Source organism: Nerophis ophidion, linkage group LG18 (genome assembly GCF_033978795.1).
Source record: "Nerophis ophidion isolate RoL-2023_Sa linkage group LG18, RoL_Noph_v1.0, whole genome shotgun sequence".
NCBI lineage: Eukaryota > Metazoa > Chordata > Actinopteri > Syngnathiformes > Syngnathidae > Nerophis > Nerophis ophidion.
In genome coordinates this window covers 40,556,650-40,577,351 of record NC_084628.1, presented here as the reverse complement: position 1 = coordinate 40,577,351, position 20,702 = coordinate 40,556,650, and the positions used below count along the sequence as shown (strand labels likewise).

The 20,702-nt window shown below is 45.4% G+C and overlaps 1 protein-coding gene across 2 annotated transcripts in view; it reads left to right on the top strand.

Annotated features, from left to right (window-relative positions):
* The window catches only part of dph1 (diphthamide biosynthesis 1), a 195,006-nt gene that overhangs the window by 75,388 nt on the left and 98,916 nt on the right, over nucleotides 1–20,702 (top strand). For both annotated transcript variants that reach the window (XM_061878121.1, XM_061878122.1), the window contains exon 4: nucleotides 17,637–17,758. In XM_061878121.1, the coding sequence (XP_061734105.1) occupies nucleotides 17,637–17,758 (122 nt within the window). The remainder of the gene's footprint in view (nucleotides 1–17,636; nucleotides 17,759–20,702) is intronic.

Genomic DNA, 20,702 nt, shown 5'->3' with positions numbered 1-20,702 from the left:
CGGCTCTCCCCCTCCTTCTTCCCTTCTCCTCCCGGCTGCTGCCCTTTTACACAACTGCGTCCAGGTTGGGCCATCTACGCACCTGACTCTCGTCCCGCCTCGCTGCAGGTCTGCCGGCCACGCCTCCTCACAGTCATACCGTGAGATGCTGATATTGATACTTACTTATTTGACATTAAACACAGACCTGGGGATCGCTAGAGAGACCACTGTTCCGCTTGATCCTTGATCAGCTCAAAGCAAATCCCATTGATTGATTGATTGATTGATACTTTTATTAGTAGATTGCACAGTACAGTACATATTCCGTACAATTGACCACTAAATGGTAACACCCGAATAAGTTTTTCAACTTGTTTAAGTCGGGGTCCACGTTAATCAATTCATGGTACAAATATATACTATCAGCATAATACAGTCATCACACAAGTTAATCATCATAGTATGTACATTGAATTATTTACATTATTTACAATCCGGGGGGTGGGATGAGGAGCTTTGGTTGATATCAGAACTTCAGTCATCAACAATTGCATCAACAGAGAAATGTGGACATTGAAACAATGTAGGTCTTATTTAGTAGGATATGTACAGCCAGCAGAGAACATAGTGAGTTCACATAGCATAAGAACAAGTATATACATTAGAAGTACATTTGAGTTACAAAAAGTTTTGAAGTACAAAAAGTTGAGTTACAAACATCTCTGCCAATAATTGACAAATCAAATGTCATACTAAATCCCATAAGAGCTGACCAAAGCATCTGGACTTTGCTGAAAGTGAGCGTGAAGGAAAGGTGTTGAAAAAAAGATGTGGAGGATATTCATTGAATTAAAGAAATTGTAGCTGAATGTCGCCTATTTGACGGAGTAATTTGAGTTTTTTATTGCTAGTCTACACAATACTGTATCCGATTGAGTCCATAACGGCAGTCAAGAATGTTAAAATCAACGGACATTTATTCATGAAAATATGGAAAAAGCTGCTAATGATGTGTTTGATAGAGACGCAGCTGGAAAGAGGTACTGTAGAAGTCTATTCTCCAAAGTAACTAAATGTTGTAGATTATTATTACATTACCTCAAACTACTGTAATTTTTAGTAGTACATTTATTTATTTATTTTTAAACAGTATTTAATTACATTATCATCAAAAAGCGAGGCTACATTTGAGTAAATTAAAAAAACTAGTGATTGGTAAAGTTTAATAAACTTAGATGGAACCTTGTCACAGCAGAAAGAAAAATTTGTTTTTGAAAAAATATTTTCTTTATAATTTTATAGGAAATAATTCTATAGGAAATAATTTTATCGGAGGACTTTAAATGCAAAAAAACCAGATGATATAAAGGGGCCATATGATTTTGTTCCACATTCAAAACACTTCCTTGTGGTCTTTATAAAATGTAATGGTGTTTTTTTGTGAAAACTTTGCATAGATTTTAATTTACATACCAATTTTTAAGCCACTTTTTTTCTCTACCTTTTAAAAACAGCTCGTTGTGATAAACTGCTTCGTTAGATGCAAATTACCCTCTCCTCACCACGCCTTCCGCACTAAGCGATGTCCGAACACACTGGAAAACCCTGTTTGTTCTGACGCAATATGATACAATCATGCAGATTACACTTTGGAAATTGTACATTCCACCCATAAAGAGATACATCCGGTTAAAAACCAAAATGAAGCCGGGCAAGAAAGCATGACTGCTGTGTTTATTTATCCCTAATGTCTGCCCGTTGGCTTCCAAATGAAAAGTGGCAAGTGTAATGAGTGCGCACAGGTGGAAGCAGCAGTGGCTCATTCCGCCAGTGAAGACAGCATCTGGGTGAGAAGATTGAATTTGGGTTTATGAGGCAATGATATAAACACATTTTCACTCTTCTCAGCAGAGTGTAGAGATAAGTAGTTGCCGGGTTGTGCGGCGCTCATGTTCTCTCCATTTCTCCTACGCCACCATTCATGCTGGCCGTCTTCCGGTCCCGCCTGGTCCTCGTCTCATGTCTTGGTCACGGCACTCATTGTACATACAGTCGCGATCAAAAGTTTACATACACTTGCAAAGAACTTAATATCATGGCTGTCTTGAGTTTCCAATCATTTCTCCAACTCTTAGTGTTTTGTGATGTAGTGATTGGAGCACATACTTGTTGCTCACAAAAACATTCATGAGGTTAAATTCTTTTATGGATTTATCATAGGGTCAAAAGTATACATACAGCAATGTTAATATCTGCTTACATGTGCCTTGGCCAGTTTTTTGGTAGCCATCCACAAGCTTCTGCTTAAATTTTCAACCACAAAATTGTGTTGGTTTTGCGACATGGAATTGTTTCTTCAGCATTGTCCACACGTTTAAGACAGGACTTTGGGAAGACCATTCTGAAACCTTCATTCCAGCCTGATTTAGCCATTATTTTACCACTTTTGAGGTGTGTTTGAGGTCATTGTCCTGTCTGAACACCCAACTGTGCCCAAGACCCAACTTCCCACCTGATGATTTTAAGTTTTCCTGAAGACTTTGGAGGTAATACTCTCTGTAAAGCATCCGTTCAATTGGCAGCAAAGCAGGCCCAGAGCATAATACTACCACCACCATGCTTGATGGTAGGTATTGTGTTTCTGAAAGCCCTCACCTTTTCTCCTCCAAACATATTGCTGGGTATTGTGGCCAAACAGCTCCATTTTTGTTTCATCTAACATCACATGGACAAAGATAAGGTCTTCTGGAGGAAAGTTCTGTGGTCAGATGAAACAAAAATGGAGCTGTCTGGCCACAGTACCCAACAATATGTTTGGAGGAGGAATGGTGAAGTGAAATATATGTATATAGCACTTTTGTCTAGAGACTCAAAGCGCTTTACATAGTGAAACCCAATATCTAAGTTACATTTAAACCAGTGTGGGTGGCACTGGGAGCAGGTGGGTAGAGCGTCTTGCCCAAGGACACAATGGCTGTGACTAGGATGGCGGAAGAGGGAATCGAACCTGGAACCATCAAGTTGCTGGTACGGCCACTCTACCAACTGAGCGATGCCGCTATGGTGAGGCCTTTAATCCAATCCAATACAATCCACTTTATTTATATAGCACATGTAAACAACAAACAGGTTTCCAAAGTGATGCACAACAATATTAAAAACAACATTTCAAATATTATCCTTTGCTCCACCAATGACTGAATAAAACACAAAAAAAAAAAGGTTAGCGCCTTGCATGGCAGCTCCCTCCATGTGTGTGAATGTGTGTGTGAATGGGTGAATGTGGAAGTAGTGTCAAAGTGCTTTTAGTTCGTTAAAAAAAAGGTTGAAAAACGCTATACCAGTACAACCCATTTACCATTACCAAAGTCCTGACTTAAACGTGTGGACAATGCTGAAGAAACAAGTCCATGTCAGAAAAGCAACACATTTAGCTGAACTGCACCAATTTTGTGGTCAAAACTTCAAGCAGAAGCTTGTGGATGACTACCAAAAAACTTGCCAAGGGACATGTAAGCAAATATTAACATTGCTGTATGTATACTTTTGACCCTCACATTTTCAGTAGAGCCATAGTAAATTCATAAAAGAAGAAACCTTCATGAATGTTTTTTTGTGAACAACAAGTATGTGCTCCAATCACTACATCACACAAAAATAAAAGTTGTAGAAATGATTGAAAACTCCAGACAGCCATCTCTGGTGCATCACGTGGAAATCCCAGGGCGGGGGGGTGGGGGTTTGTGCCTCTGGATTGGCAGACAAGGGTGGCGGTTCCTCATTTTAAGAAAGGGAACCGGAGGGTGTGTTCCAACTATGGTGGGATCACACTCCTCAGCCTTACCGGTAAGGTCTATTCAGGTGTACTGGAGAGGAACCTTGGATTCAGGAGCAACAGTGTGGTTTTCGTCCTGGTCGTGGAACTGTGGACCAGCTCTATAGTCTTGGCGGGGTCCTTGAGGGTGCATGGGAGTTTGCCCAACCAGTCTACATGTGCTTTGTGGACTTGGAGAAGGCATTCGACCGTGTCCCTCAGGAAGTCCTGTGGGGAGTGCTCAGAGAGTATGGGGTATCAGACTGTCTGATTGTGGTGGTCCACTCCCTGTATGATCAGTGTCAGAGCTTGGTCCGCATTGCCGGCGGTAAGTTGGACCTGTTTCCAGTGAGGCTTGGACTCCGCCAAGACTGCCCTTTGTCACCCATTCTGTTCTTACCTTTTATGGACAGAATTTCTAGGCGCAGTCAGGGCGTTGAGGGGATCTGGTTTGGTGGCTGCAGGATTAGGTCTCTGCTTTTTGCCGATGATGTGGTCCTGATGGCTTCATCCGGCCAGGATCTTCAGCTCTCACTGGATCGGTTCGCAGCCGAGTGTGAAGCGACTGGGAAGAGAATCAGCACCTCCAAGTCCGAGTCCATGGTTCTCGCCCGGAAAAAGGTGGAGTGCCATCTCCGGGTTGGGGAGGAAACCCTGGCCCAAGTGGAGTTCATGTACCTGGGAGTCTTGTTCACGAGTGAGGGAAGAATGGATGGTGAGATGGACTGGCGGATCGGTGCAGCGTCTTCAGTAATGCGGACATTGTATGGATCTGTTGTGGTGAAGAAGGAGCTGAGCCGGTAGGCAAAACTCTTAATTTACCGGTTGATCTACGTTCCCATCCTCACCTATGGTCATGAGCTTTGAGTTATGACCAAAATGACAAGATCACGGGTACAAGCGGCCCAAATGAGTTTCCTCCGCCGGGTGGCGGGTCTCTCCCTTAGGGTGAGAAGCTCTGTCATCCGTGTGGAACTCAAAGTAAAGCCGCTGCTCCTCCACATGCGGAGGACCCAGATGAGGTGGTTCGGGCATCTGCTCTGGATGCCACCCGAACGCCTCCCTAGGGAGGTGTTTCGGGCACGTCCGACTGGTAGGAGGCCAAGGGGAAGACCCAGGAAAGGTTGGGAAGACTATGTCTCCCGGCTGGCCTGGGAACGCCTTGGGATTCCCTGGGAAGAGCTGGACAAAGTGGCTGGGGAGAGGAGAGTCTGGGCTTCCCTGCTTCGGCTGCTGCCCCCGCACCCCGACCTGGGATAAGCGGAAGAAGATGGATGGACTAAATACAGCCATGACAAGATGTTCTTTACAAGTGTATGTACACTTTTGACCGCGACTGTAGATGAGAGACAAAATGCACAGCTTGTCAAATGGTAAACACTTTTGTAACACCAGGTCATTGTGATTGTTGTCCCATGTTGCAGACTTTTGGAAAGAGTCTAATTTAAAAACTATCCATATTCTGTAAGACAAGTCAGATGTGCGAGAGGACACGGCCACAGGGACTAGAAATGAGGGACAGCTTCATCAGGCTCTGCAAGAAATGCAGCTGAGTGGCTCTTTGCAAAGATAACGGTGTTGGAGATGAGATGACAGACAGCCACACAGGGGAATGTTGACAGCCGGCATGAGGCAAGAAGAAGAAGAAGGGAGCCGCTGAAATAGCAGAGTGACAAACGATGCTGCTGTGACTCAGGATGAATGAAAGACGAGTCGGATGCATCGATTGCAGCCACTATCATTAGTGGTATTTATCATCCTTAATGTCATCACCAGCATGGCGTAGAGAGCAGGGAAGCACCGTCTTTGGTGATGAACATGTGATGTCAGAGCAGACATGCAAACATGTTACTTGATTGTTGTTGTTTTCTTCTACTTGACATACTCAGTGGTGGTCAGAAGTTGTAGAACATCATGTCATGGCTGTCTGTCCAATCATTTTTTTGCTGGGGCCTCTAAAATACTTAAAATCCAAATGCAGATCTGTACAAAATCTCTATTTAATAAGAACAACAAAAAAATCACAGATCAGTTTTAACGAAAGATCAGCTCAAGAAAAACCGGGTCAAAGGTCTGTCCTCCGCCTGGGGAAATACAAAAAAACAGGAATTACAAAAGGTTCAGGGCAAAAGTCAGAGTTAGTGAGCTCAGGGCTAGATTATCACACTATTATGTTGGATCCACTATGGACTGGATTCTCGCACTATTATATGAGATCCACCATGGACTGGACTCTCACTATTATGTTAGATCCACTATGGACTGGACTCACACTATTATGTTAGATCCACTATGGACTGGACTCTCACTTTTATGTTAGATCCACTATGGACTGGACTCTCTCACTATTATGTGAGATCCACCATGGACTGGACTCTCACTATTGTGTTCGATTAACTATGGACTGGACTCTCACACTATTATGTTAGATCCACTATGGACTGGACTCTCACACTATTATGTTAGATCCACTATGGACTGGACTCTCTCACTAATATGTTACATCCACTATGGACTGGACTCTCTCACTATTATGTTAGATCCACTATGGACTGGACTCTCACACCATTATATGAGATCCACCATGGACTGGACTCTCACACTATTATGTTAGATCCACTATGGACTGGACTCTCACTATTATTTTAGATCCACTATGGACTGGACTTTCACACTATTATGTTAGATCCACTATGGACTGGACTCTCACTATTATGTAAGATGCACTACGGACTGGACTCTCACACTATTATGTTAGATCCACTATGGACTGGACTTTCACACTATTAACTAGATACTCAATGGACTGGACTCTCACAGTATTATTTTGGATCCACTATGGACTGGACTCTCATACTATTATGTTAGATCCACCACGGACTGGACTCACACTATTATGTAAATCCACTATGGACTGGACTCTCACTATTATGTTAGATCCACTATGGACTGGACTCTCACTATTATGTTGGATCCACTATGGACTGCACTCTCACTATTATGTTAGATCCACTATGGACTGGACTCTCACACTGTTATGTTAAATCCACTATGGACTGGACTCTCACTATTATGTTAGATCCACTATGGACTGGACTCTCACACTATTATGTTAGATCCACTATGGACTGGACTCTCACACTATTATGTTAGATCCACTATGGATTGGACTCTCACACTATTATGTTAGATCCACTATGGACTGGACTGTCACACTATTATGCTAGATCCGCTATGGATTAGACTCTCACACTATTATGTTAGATCCACTATGGACTGGACTCTCACACTATTATGTTAGAACCACTATGGACTGGACTCTCACACTATTATGTTAGATCCACTATGGACTGGACTCTCACACTATTATTTTAGATCCACTATGGACTGGACTTTCACAATATTATGTTAGATCCACTATGGACTGGACTCTCACACTATTATGTTAGATCCACTATGGACTGGACTTTTACAATGGGGGTGTTTCCCACATACGTGGTCCTCTCCAAGGTTTTTAATAGTCATTCATATCGACGTCCCACTGCGGTGAGTTTTTCCTTGCCCTTATGAGGGCTCTGTACCGTGGATATCGTTGTGGCTTGTGCAGCCCTTTTAGACTTTTGTGACTTAGGGCTATATAAGTAAACCTTGATTGATTGATTGACAGGCAACGGACAAACCGGCACCGGCTGAGTGGAGATCCACGGTTTAAGTCTGGTGGTTGATTAGCACAGGAGGGCTCGGATAACTGGCAGCACACTTGGAACTAATGACAGGGCGGGAGACTTACAGACACAAGAGGGGAGGGGGAGTCGGAAAACAAATGTGTTGGTTTTCATGACATGGACTTGTTTCTTCAGCATTGTCCGCAGGTTAGAGTCAGGACTTTGGGAAGGCCATTCTAAAACCTTCATTCTAGCCTGATTGAGCCATTCCTTTACCACTTTTGACCTGTGTTTGGGCCCAAGACCCAGTAACTGTCTGACGCAGAATTGGAGGGTGAGGTCGCTCGACTGAACCGCCTAATCTTTCCCGAATTTGGAAAGAAGAAGGAAAGAACAACAACATTGCAAAAATGCAATTACTGTTTCTAGTTTTCAAAGCTTTTAATCCCGTTCTTATGTAACGGTTAGCCTTCGCCCTTTAAGCTTATGTATGTGCTTCCCCCGACTGACCCTGTGGTTAGATGTACTTACCAAAGGCTGCAAAAAGACACCAGACAATGCTGTGAGCCAACATTGGCTCATTTCATGATTTGGGTTTGCACAACTCCGGGAATTCACGGTGGCAGAGGGGTTAGTGCATCCGCCTCACAATACGAAGTTCCTGCCGTCCTGGGTTCAAATCCAGGCTCGGGATCTTTCTGTGTTGAGTTTGCATGTTCTCCCCATCAGTGCGTGGGTTCCCTCTGGGTACTCCGGCTTCCTCCCACCTCCAAAGACATTGCTTGGGGATAGGCCCCTCCCACCTCCAAAGACATTGCTTGGGGATAGGCCCCTCCCACCTCCAAAGACATTGCTTGGGGATAGGCCCCTCCCACCTCCAAAGACATTGCTTGGGGATAGGCCCCTCCCATCTCCAAAGACATGCACCTGGGGATAGGCCCCTCCCACCTCCAAAGACATTACTTGGTGATAAGCCCCTCCCACCTCCAAAGACATGCACCTGGGGATAGGCTCCTCCGACCTCCAAAGACATGCACCTGGGGATAGGCCCCTCCCACCTCCAAAGACATGCACCTGGGGATAGGCTCCTCCCACCTCCAAAGACATGCACCTGGGGATAGGCCCCTCCCACCTCCAAAGACATGCACCTGGGGATAGGCCCCTCCCACCTCCAAAGACATGCACCTGGGGATAGGCCCCTCCCACCTCCAAAGACATGCACCTGGGGATAGGTTGATTGGCAACACTAAATGGTCCCTAGTGTGTGAACGTGAGTGTGTTTGTCTATCTGTGTTGGCCCTGCGATGAGGTGGCGACTTGTCCAGGGTGTACCCCGCCTTCCGCCCGATTGTAGCTGAGATAGGCGCCAGCGAAACCCAAAAGGGAATAAGCGGTAGAAAATGGATGGATGGAATTCCGGGAAAATTCAAAGTTGGAAACTTTCCATGGGAATGAATGGGAATAAACATTGAATGCAACATGCTAGATCTCGCAGCATGATTATTAGCTAAGACAACCTGATTTCATGCAAATTCAGTAGAATTTCAACCCTGGACTGTGCATTCCTCCATCACATGCCCAGATAAACACTACAGCAGGGCTATTGAGGCCACGCTAGCATTTGAGCCAATTCAACAATTAGTTTCCTCAGTTCCCAAACGATTATTGAGTGTTGTTAAAAGAAAAGGTGATGTAACACAGTGGTGAACATGCCCTTTCCCAACTACTTTGCCACGTGTCGCAGCAATGAAAATCCAAGTTAATTATTATTTGCAAAAAATGAGTTTGAACATTAAATATCTTTTCTTTGTAGTACATTCAACTGAATATGGGTTGAAAAGGATTTGCAAATCATTGTATTCTGTTTATATTTACATCAAACACAATTTCCCAACTCATACAGAAACGGGGTTTGTTCTGGGTGTTCTTTTAAGAGCTTCTGATGTGCAGTTTGTCCTCCTGTGTTGACAAGGGTGTGCAATCTTTACAATAACGACCCGTGGCCCCGCCTGCTGAACAAACGCCACGGCAAATAGACGCCGTACACGCCCATAAACGGCAGTAATGATCTTGTTTTTGGGGAGTTAAAGGATTATCCGCTGGTATTACTGAAAACATCTGCCCAAGCATCATCCTGCCTGATGTCGCTGCGTGCAGGCAGATGTTCGGTGGCTGCTAGGAGACACGTTTAAACAAATCCAAATATTCACTCCAAGCTCAGGGTGACAAACACGAACAGAAAGTGAAATAAGTTCTCCCTTTGCAGTCCCTTTTTTATCACTTTTCTGCAGTCCCCTTAGCAGGAAAACAATTATTTCTGTCATGTAAAAAAACAAAAAACAAAACATAGCTTTCTTTTTTTGTGTGTTTTTATAAGCCAGTTTGTTCAACCCCGACACCGACATCTGCTCTCACGTACATGATTGCACCCAAGTGTGGAAATCCCACGGTAACTGGCAATATTGTGATATGATAGCATCCAAAAACACAGCCTGGCAACACAGTGTAGCTTTTATGTGGTTTTAACTGCACCATTTTCACTTTTGCCTTTATAGCACTTGTGTGTTGATGGATACCGTAGATCAGGGGTGCCCACACTTTTTCTGCAGGCGAGCTACTTTTCCATTGACCAACTCGAGGGGATCTACCTCATTTATATATATCATTTATATTTATTTATTTATGAAAGAGACCTTTTTGTAAACAAGTTAAATGTGTTTAATGATAATACAAGCATGTGTAACACATATAGATGTCTTTCTTTCACAAAGACAAGAATATAAGTTGGTGTATTACCTGATTCTGATGACTTGCATTGATTGGAATCAGACAGTAATGATGATAACGCCCACATTTTCAAATGGAGGAGAAAAAAAAGTGGTCCTTTCTGTACAATACCACATGAAAGTGGTTGCTTTTTGGCATCTAATTCATCCAGCTTCCATACACTTTACGAGAAAAACATTGGCGGAAAATTCCGCAGCTTGCTTGATTGACATTCACGGCACCCGAGGGTCTTGTGAGATGACGCTGGCTGCTGCCAGTTCATTATTATGAAAAAATGACAGAGAGGAAGGCGAGAAACACTTTTTATTTCAACAGACTTTTGCGCCGTCCCTTCCGTCAAAACTCTAAAGGCCGACTGCACATTTCCTATCTTCACAATAAAAGCCCTGCTTCATGCTGCCCGCGCTAACAAAATAAGAGTCTCGGAAAGCTGGCGTGCACAAGTGATGTGCACGCCAGCTTTCTGAGGGATCGCTTGTGCACGCCAGTTTTCCGAGACTCTGTATTTAGTTAGCGCAGGCAGCATGAAGCAGGGCTTTTATTGTGAAGATAGGAAATGTGCAGTCGGCCTTTAGAGTTTTGACGGAAGGTACGGCGCGAGAGTCTGTTGAAATAAAAAGTGTTTCTCGCCTTCCTCTCGGTCATATTTTCATAATAATGATCTTGCAGCAGCCAGCGTCATCTCACAAGACCCTCTGGTACCGTGAATGTCATGTAAGTGACGTCTTGGTGAAGATTGATGATCACTAATTTTTAGGTCTATTTTTTTTAAAAGCCTGGCTGGAGATCGACTGACACACCCCCCGCGGTCGACTGGTAGCTCGCGATCGAAGTAATGGGCACCCCTGCCTTAGATTCTGGGTTGTTGAATATTGTGTCAACCAGCAAGGGCCATTTGATAGTCAATCCATCCATCCATCTTCTTCCGCTTATCCGAGGTCGGGTCGGGGGGGCAGCAGCCTAAGCAGTGAAGCCCAGACTTCCCTCTCCCCAGCCACTTCGTCTAGCTCTTCCTGGGGACATGCCCTAAACACCTCCCTAGGGAGGCGTTCGGGTGGCATCCTGACCAGATGCCCGAACCACCTCATCTGGCTCCTCTCCATGTGGAGGAGCAGCGGCTTTACTTTGAGTTCCTCCCGGATGGCAGAGCTTCTCACCCTATCTCTAAGGGAGAGAGGAAACTCATTTGGGCCGCTTGCACCCGTGATCTTGTCCTTTCCGTCATGACCCAAAGCTCATGACCATAGGTGAGGATGGGAACGTAGATCGACCGGTAAACTGAGAACTTTGCCTTCCGGCTCAGCTCCTTCTTCACCACGACGGATCGATACAGCGTCCGCATTACTGAAGACGCCGCACCGATCCGCCTGTCGATCTCACCTTCCACTCTTCCCTCACTCGTGAACAAGACTCCTAGGTACTTGAACTCCTCCACTTGGGGCAGGGTCTCCTCCCCAACCCGGAGATGGCATTCCACCCTTTTCCGGGCGAGAACCATGGACTCGGACTTGGAGGTGCTGATTCTCATTCCGGTCGCTTCACACTCGGCTGCGAACCGATCCAGCGAGAGCTGAAGATCCCGGTCAGATGAAGCCATCAGGACCACATCATCTGCAAAAAGCAGAGACCTAATCCTGCGGTTACCAAACCGGAACCCCACAACGCCTTGACTGCGCCTAGAAATTCTGTCCATAAAAGTTATGAACAGAATCGGTGACAAAGGACAGCCTTGGCGGAGTCCAACCCTCACTGGAAATGTGTTCGACTTACTGCCGGCAATGCGGACCAAGCTCTGGCACTGATCGTACAGGGAGCGGACCGCCACAATAAGACAGTCCGATACCCCATACTCTCTGAGCACTCCCCACAGGACTTCCCAAGGGACACGGTCGAATGCCTTCTCCAAGTCCACAAAGCACATGTAGACTGGTTGGGCAAACTCCCATGCACCCTCAAGAACCCTGCCGAGAGTATAGAGCTGGTCCACAGTTACACGCCCAGGACGAAAATCACGCTGTTCCTGCTGAATCCGAGGTTTTCGAACATCATCCCTATATTTGTGCGTACTTCAAGAGTAAGTGACTACTTGTAAAATTCCTTCGAACATCTTTTCAACATGTGGGTCTGCCTGCAGGTGTTGTCATTGATGAGCGCAATGGGATGGTTCCAGGGTTTGTTTGCAATACCCCCCCCCCTCCCCCCCTGCTGAGACATTTCTTCAAAGCCAACAAGTTTGGAGCTTTCCAGAATCATTACACTGCTTTCAATGCATCCCCTGCCACACAAGAATGCTAATGGAGCACAGGGCGATGCTATTTATAGCCAGCCTATCAACTTTCTTAGCTGTCGTTAAAACAGCCGAATTTATACAATCTGCTCAGGCTTAAGTCTTTGTACTTGGGAGCGAACGTGCGTCCCTGTTAAACACTCATCTTGTGATTTCTGTCGTGGTGAAGCATCCGGCCAAGTTTTGGCAGTGTTTCATCGGTGTTGAGACGTACGCTAAAGACCTAATTAGAAAGAAGTGTTATGGAGTTCACAAGCTTCTCTGACATCTTAATTAGATCTTAATGACATTCCAGTTGGATCCGAAACTGACGTATATAAAACTCGAAAGCATCTGACACCGGCGATAAGAAAAGATTATTTTATCAAATTGTGTTCTCTATATGTACAAAATGGTGTGCAGTGTATCATGAGTGATACGTATTAGAAACAGGATATGATTAACTTCCATTCGCTCACTCCACCTCTTCACTTTAATCCCGGCGGGATGCGGGACCCAGCATGGTTCAGTAATTACCCTGCTCGGTCCGATCGGCATCGCATGTCTCGTATCAGCCTCGTTAATCGAATTCATAGCATTTATTAACACGGACTTTAGTATACCCGCTATGGAAATGACGAAGATATACATCGCTAAAGCAGATAACATGGAAGTAGTGTTTTTGGCAGATAGATAGAGGAGTCTCCTGTACAGTGATTTAAATAGCGCATAGTTTTGCATTTTAAAACATTTTTTTTTTTTTGCTAATTCTCGGGAGCTGATTTTTAATGTGTCAAGCAAGTCTTTTGATATCATTTCATATTGTGCTAGATTGCAATATACTGGAAAAATAAAGGTATCAATAAAAATTGCAACGTGTTCAAGCCACAGCTGGACAGAAATGGCATGACATTTGTCTATGTCCGATGTTTTGTTTCTTTTATATATATATATATATATATATATATATATATATATATATATATATATATATATATATATATATATATATATATATATATATACGGCTTCACCGTGGCAGAAGGGTTAGTGTGTCTGCCTCACAATACGAAGGTCCTGCAGTCTTGGGTTCAATCCCAGGCTCGGGATCTTTCTATGTGGGGTTTGCATGTTCTCCCCGTGAATGCGTGGGTTCCCTCCGGGCACTCCGGCTTCCTCCCACCTCCAAAGACATGCACCTGGGAATAGGCCCCTCCCACCTCCAAAGACATTGACCTGGGGATAGGTTGATTGGCAACACTAAATGGTCCCTAGCGTGTGAATGTGAGTGTGAATGTTGTCTGTCTATCTGTGTTGGCCCTGCGATGAGGTGGCGACTTGTCCAGGGTGTTGCCCCCCGTGACCCCAAAAAAAAGGGAATAAGCGGTAGAAAATAGATGGATATATATATATATATATATGTGTGTGTGTATGTATGTAGATCGTAAATCAAAACATAATACAATGATTTGCAAATCCTTTTTAACTTATATTCAATTGAATAGATTGCAAAGATCAACCCCCCCCCCTCCCTGCATGGTTGAGGTGGGCGGGGTTTGGTGCTCGCGGGGTGTATAACATAGTCAGTAAGTGTAATGGATGCAAAGGATTCTGGGTATTTGTTGTGTTGCGTTTATGTTGTTTTACTGTGAGGATTTTCTCCGGAAATGTGTTTGTCATTCTTCTTTTGTGTGGGTTCACAATGTGGCGCATATTAGTAGGAGTGTTAAAGTTGTTTATATCACAACCGTCGGTGTACTCTGTGTCACCCAGTATGCCTTCCAGTCGTGTGCGTGCATCTGCGGCTGGACTGGCAAGCATGCCCTTATTCTTGTCATCTGGGTGACCACCAGCAGATATTGGCGAGAATAGTTGCGGCGCCCATGGTCTTCCTCATTTTGTGAAACGGGTCGAAATGGCTCTTTGAGTGGTAAAGGTTGCCGACCCCTGGTCTATGTCTAACAGGGTTCAGCTGGCCTGATGTTGAAATTGACTTGAGAGCGCCCATTAGGGGGAGAAGGGACACTAAAATAGGTAGCGAGCCCCGAGATGCTGGAAACCAGATTACATCAGATAAACCAAGGGAGGAAAAGTGAAATAAAACTATGAGTGACGCACCTCGTGAAGAGCAGACCCGGGGATAAACACACGGAGTGGATGCGGGTGTGAAAGATCGGGCAGCCGGATTCTGATTATCAGGAGTCTGTGGTTACCCGCAGATTATTGGCCGGGCTGGCCATGTCTTGTTCATCACATCCCTCAGCTCCCAAAACCCCCTCGTCTCGTGTCTCTTCTGTCAATCAATCAATCAATCAATGTTTACTTATATAGCCCTAAATCACTAGTGTCTCAAAGGGCTGCACAAACCACTACGACATCCTCGGTAGGCCCACATAAGGGCAAGGAAAACTCACACCCAGTGGGACGTCGGTGACAATGATGACTATGAGAACCTTGGAGAGGAGGAAAGCAATGGATGTCGAGGGGGTCTAACATGATACTGTGAAAGTTCAATCTATAATGGATCCAACACAGTCGCGAGAGTCCAGTCCAAAGCGGATCCAACACAGCAGCGAGAGTCCCGTTCATAGCGGAGCCAGCAGGAAACCATCCCAAGCGGAGGCTACCTCCTCTTTCTCACCTAAATCCGTCAGAATAAAGTCACAACCACCTGGCAACTACATCCATTTTTTTTTAGTCATTTTGCTCTACCTTTTATTGTCAAACTGAGCGTTGTATTCACACATAAAGAGCCATAAAATAAACACCTTATTTTTCTCTGTGAGAAGGGTTATTTATTCTTAATAAACCCATGTCTATAATCTGATATTGTCCCTTTCGAGAAGACCACGGTCTTGTCTTGTTCTGTTGCCCAGGCTCGACAGCATCTCATTTGAACCGTTTATTGTCCTACTGGATGAAATGTTACTTTGTATTAATTTTACTGGGACATGCATTTTTTATCCATGCCGTAAATGCACTTGCAAAGAGGCTCTTACGAACTAAACCTGCTTGAATTTAGCCTGGAAAAGTGCCGTCTTAGATTATTGCAGTAGAACCTCTCAGGTCACATATAACTTTGATGGGATGTCGTTACACCCACAATTTATTCTGATTTGGTGGCACGTCCTCATTAGGAAATAAAATAAATAGAAATGAACCGTTTTAGAGTCCAACTGTTGCCTTCGTACAGCCTTTAGCTGTAAAGGCAGTATTTTTAAGGTTACATATTATTATTTTACCTTTTAAATCATTTAAGGAAGGGTAACGTTTAACCCTTGTGTAATGTTCATTTTGTTGTTACTGTGTTGTTGTTTATTAGGATAAGGTTAACATCTGTTCAGTATTTTAACATGAAAGTGTTTGATTGTGAGGCATTAAAAAGCCACAAATGCAACGCGGTCCATCAGACCCACAAACGCTAGCTGAGTAACAACAATATGAACGTTGCACGGAAAATGTCTCTGCCAGTTTCTGCATCCCACTGGGATTCTTCTTCTGTGTTTCTGCACCTGCGGTTCCCATGCCAGGTTGCAACATTGTTTGTCAACACTGCCTGCTCTCATTTTCTCGCACATTTGACCCTCTGATGTTCTGCATACCTACACTCTGTCTTCCTCAAGTCTAGGCCTGCTGTGTGTGGGTGTGGTACAAACTACATCTATTTCCACACTTCTATTAGCATCTTATATGTAATAGAAATGTGTAGGGGGGGGTGTATGGCATGTGGTCATTCAACATCCATCCATCCATCCATTGTCTTCCGCTTATCCGAGGTTGGGTCGCAGGGGCAGCAGCCTAAGCAGGGAAGCCCAGACTTTTCTCTCCCCAGCCACTTCGTCCAGCTCTTCCCGTAGAATCCCGAGGCGTTCCCAGGCCAGCCGGGAGACATAGTCTACCCAACGTGTCCTGGGTCTTCCCCGTGGCCTCCTACCTGTCGAACGTACCCGATGGCTTCATCTGGCCAGGATCTTCAGCTCTCACTGGATCGGTTCGCAGCCGAGTGTGAAGCACCTGGGATGATAATCAGCACCTCCAAGTCAGAGTCCATGGTTCTCCCCTGGGAAAGGAGTGCCATCTCCAAGTTGGGGAGGAGATCTTGCCACAAGTGGAGGAGTTCAAGTACCTCGGAGTCTTGTTCACGAGTGGAGGAAGTGTAGATTGTGAGGTTGACAGGCGGATCGGTGTGGTGTCTTCAGTAATGTGGACGCTGTATCGATCTGTTGCGGTGAAGAAGGAGCTGAACCGGAAGGCAAAGTTCTCAATTTACCGGTCGATCTACGTTCCCATCCTCACCTATGGTCATGAGCTTTGGGTCATGACCGAAAGGATAAGATCACAGGTACAAGCGGCCCAAATGAGTTTCTCTCCCTTAGAGGTAGGGTAAGAAGCTCTGCCATCCAGGTGGAACTCAAAGTAAAGCTGCTGCTCCTCCACATGGAGAGGAACCAGATGAGGTGGTTCGGGCATCTGGTCAGGATGCCACCCAAACTCCTCCCTCGGGAAGTGTTTGGGGCACGTCTGGTCAGCAGGAGGAAGACCCAGGACATGTTTGGAAGACTATGGCCCGGGAACGCCTCAGGATCCCCCGAGAGGAGCTGGTCGAAGTGGCCGGGGAGAGCCAAGTCTGGGCTTCCCTACTTAGGGAAGTGTTTGGGGCACGTCTGGTCTGCAGGAGGAAGACCCAGGACATGTTTGGAAGACTATGGCCTGGGAACGCCTCAGGATCCCCCGGGAGGAGCTGGTCGAAGTGGCCGGGGAGAGGCAAGTCTGGGCTTCCCTACTTAGTAGAAGAATATGGATGGATGGATGGATGGAAATTGCAGTAATAGCTGGTCTTGATAGTAATATTTTCTTTAACCATTACAACCAGCAGACAGCTTGAACATCACATGCCATTGACGACTAGAAAAAGTGGCCCTATAGGCTGTGACTCAGTCACTGTTAAATGTCAAATACTATCCGGTCATTTTTGTCGACTCGTAAGTAAATTGCTATTGATCTTGTCCAGCACTCTCTATCCCATGCTGTGTGTATTGATCAGTCTATTTACAAGTAACAGGAGGTTGCATGCATGTCGGGGGTCTGCACTAATTAGCATACACATGTGACTGCATGACAGGTTCACGAAAGCGGACACCATCGTGATGGGGGACGTGACGTACGGGGCGTGCTGCGTGGACGACTTCACCGCCCGGGCCTTGGGCGCAGACTTCATGGTGCACTACGGCCACAGCTGTCTGGGTGAGTCTGCTCTTTGGGTTGTGAGTTTGCCGTATGGATCGTCGCACCGGCAGCACAGACAGAGTATTGATCAACAGAAACATATCTTGGCAGGTTTAGTATGGCAGGCATATCAGAGGTCTGGCGCCTAGACATGGCTGGGACCTCGTAAATCAATGACAAACATGCGGTGAAGGTGTCCTCCAGCTCCTTCTGGACGTCGCTGTCAGTCTTTTTCAGAACACCAGGAATGTTGAAAAGGATCCTTCTGCTTTGTTTGCTGCCTCTACCAATTACCAGATATAATCTGTTGAATTGTAATGCTGCTATTGTGGACTATGCGGGACAATGGTGGAAAAATGTGCGCGGAATGCAAGTCATTGGAAATACCATAGAGCAGGGGTGCCCATTACGTCGATCGCGAGCTACCAGTCGACCGCGGGGGGTGTGTCAGTCGATCTCCAGCCAGGCTTTTAAAAAAAATAGACCTAACAATTAGTGATCATCAATCTTCACCAAGACGTCACTTAAATGACATTCACGGTACCGGAGGGTCTTGTGAGATGACGCTGGCTGCTGCAAGATCATTATTATGAAAATATGACAGAGAGGAAGGCGAGAAACACTTTTTATTTCGACAGACTCTCGCGCCGTACCTTCCGTCAAAACTCTAAAGGCAGACTGCACATTTCCTATCTTCACGATAAAAGCCCTGCTTCATGCTGCCTGCGCTAACTAAATACAGAGTCTCGGAAAGCTGGCGTGCACAAGCGATCCCTCAGAAAGCTGGCGTGCACATCACTTGTGCACGCCAGCTTTCCGAGACTCTGTATTTAATAGCGCAGGCAGCATGAAGCAGGGCTTTTATTGTGAAGATAGGAAATGTGCAGTCGGCCTTTAGAGTTTTGACGGAAGGGACGGCGCGAAAGTCTGTTGAAATAATAAGTGTTTCTCGCCTTCCTCTGTCATTTTTTCATATGAACTGGCGTCATCTCACAAGACCCTCCGGTGCCGTGAATGTCAATCAAGCAAGCTACGAAATTTACCGCCAATGTTTTTCTTGTAAAGTGTATGGAAGCTGGATGAATTAGATGCCAAAAACCGACCACTTTCATGTGGTATTGTACAGAAAGGACAACTTTTTTTTCTCCTCCATTTGAAAATGTGGGCGTTATCATCATTACTGTCTGATTCTAATCAATGCAAGTCATCAGAATCAGGTAATACACCAACTTATATTCTTGTCTTCGTGAAAGAAAGACATCTATATGTGTTACACATGCTTGTATTATCATTAAACACATTTAACTTGTTTACAAAAATGTCTCTTTCATAAATAAATAAATATAAATGATATATATAAATGAGGTAGATCCCCTCGAGTTGGTCAATTGAAAAGTAGCTCGCCTGCAGAAAAAGTGTGGGCACCCCTGCCATAGACAGTGTTTCCCACAGGTCAGGCATCTATTTGAGGTGGTGGGGTCAGGCGGCGGCGGCGATGACCAAGAAGAACACGGAGTTGTATTATAACTACAACACTTTATGTACATATTTATATACATATTTATATCATATTTACATATTTATATAATATTTAACTACAAGCTCCATTCACAGACAGAGTCCCATTGCTTTTATGAGCAATCGAGCGAGTCAAAAGCCGACATTTTTTTTTAAAATAATAATATCTTTTTTTTCAAATTTTTTGTTTGTGGCGGCCGTAATTTTTTCGTGGCGGGCCGCCACAAATAAATGAATGTGTGGGAAACCCTGATAGATATTTCATACAGTGGATAAGCAAAAGGTAGAATTCTACATATGTTTTACTCGCTCTATCCATCCCATCCATTTTCTACCGCTTATCCTTTCGGGAACCTATCTCAGCTGCATTCGGACGGAAGGCGGGGTACATCCTGGACAAGTCGTCACCTCATCGCAGGACCAACACAGATAGACGGACAACATTCACACTCACATTCACACACTAGGGACCATTTAGTGTTGCCAATCAACCTATCCCCAGGTGCATGTCTTCTGGAAATGGGCGGGGCCTATCCCCAGGTGCATGTCTTTGGAGGTTGGAGGGGCCTATCCCCAGGTGCATGTCTTTGGAGGTGGGAGGGGCCTATCCCCAGGTGCATGTCTTTGGAGGTGGGAGGGGCCTATCCCCAGGTGCATGTCTTTGGGGGTGGGAGGGGCCTATCCCCAGGTGCATGTCTTTGGGGGTGGGAGGGGCCTATCCCCAGGTGCATGTCTTTGGAGGTGGGAGGGGCCTATCCCCACGTGCATATCTTTGGAGGTGGGAGGGGCCTATCCCCAGGTGCATGTCTTCTGAAAGTGGGCGGGGCCTATCCCCAGGTGCATGTCTTTGGATGTGGGAGGGGCCTATCCACAGGTCCATGTCTTTGGAGGTTGGAGGGGCTTATCCCCAAATGAATGTCTTTGGAGGTGGGAGGGGCCTATCCCTAGGTGCATGTCTTTGGAGGTGGGAGGGGCCTATCCCCAAGTAATGTCTTTGGAGGTGGGAGGGGCCTATCCCCAAGTAATGTCTTTGGATGTGGGAGGGCCTATCCCCAGGTGCGTGTCTTTGGAGGTGGGAGGGGCCTATCTTTTAAAATTATATTTATAAAAACATACTGGTAATCAATAAACTACCATATTTTCTGAACCATATGGCGCAAAACGAGAATTATTCCGTACATTAGGCGCACCGAGCTATAAGGCGCCTCTGGAGTTTTGAGGAGTAAAAAAGGATTTTAATTCGCCTTATAGTCCGAAAAATTCGGTAGTTTCCTCGGTGTGCATGCTCAATGAAATCGTAGTACTGCACGCTTTAACGACCGTCTCGGGATCGCCCGGGAGGAGCTGGACCAAGTGGCTGGGGAGAGGAAAGTCTGGCCTTCCCTGCTTAGGCTGCTGCCCCCGCGACCCGACCTCGGATAAGCGGAAGAAGATGGATGGATGG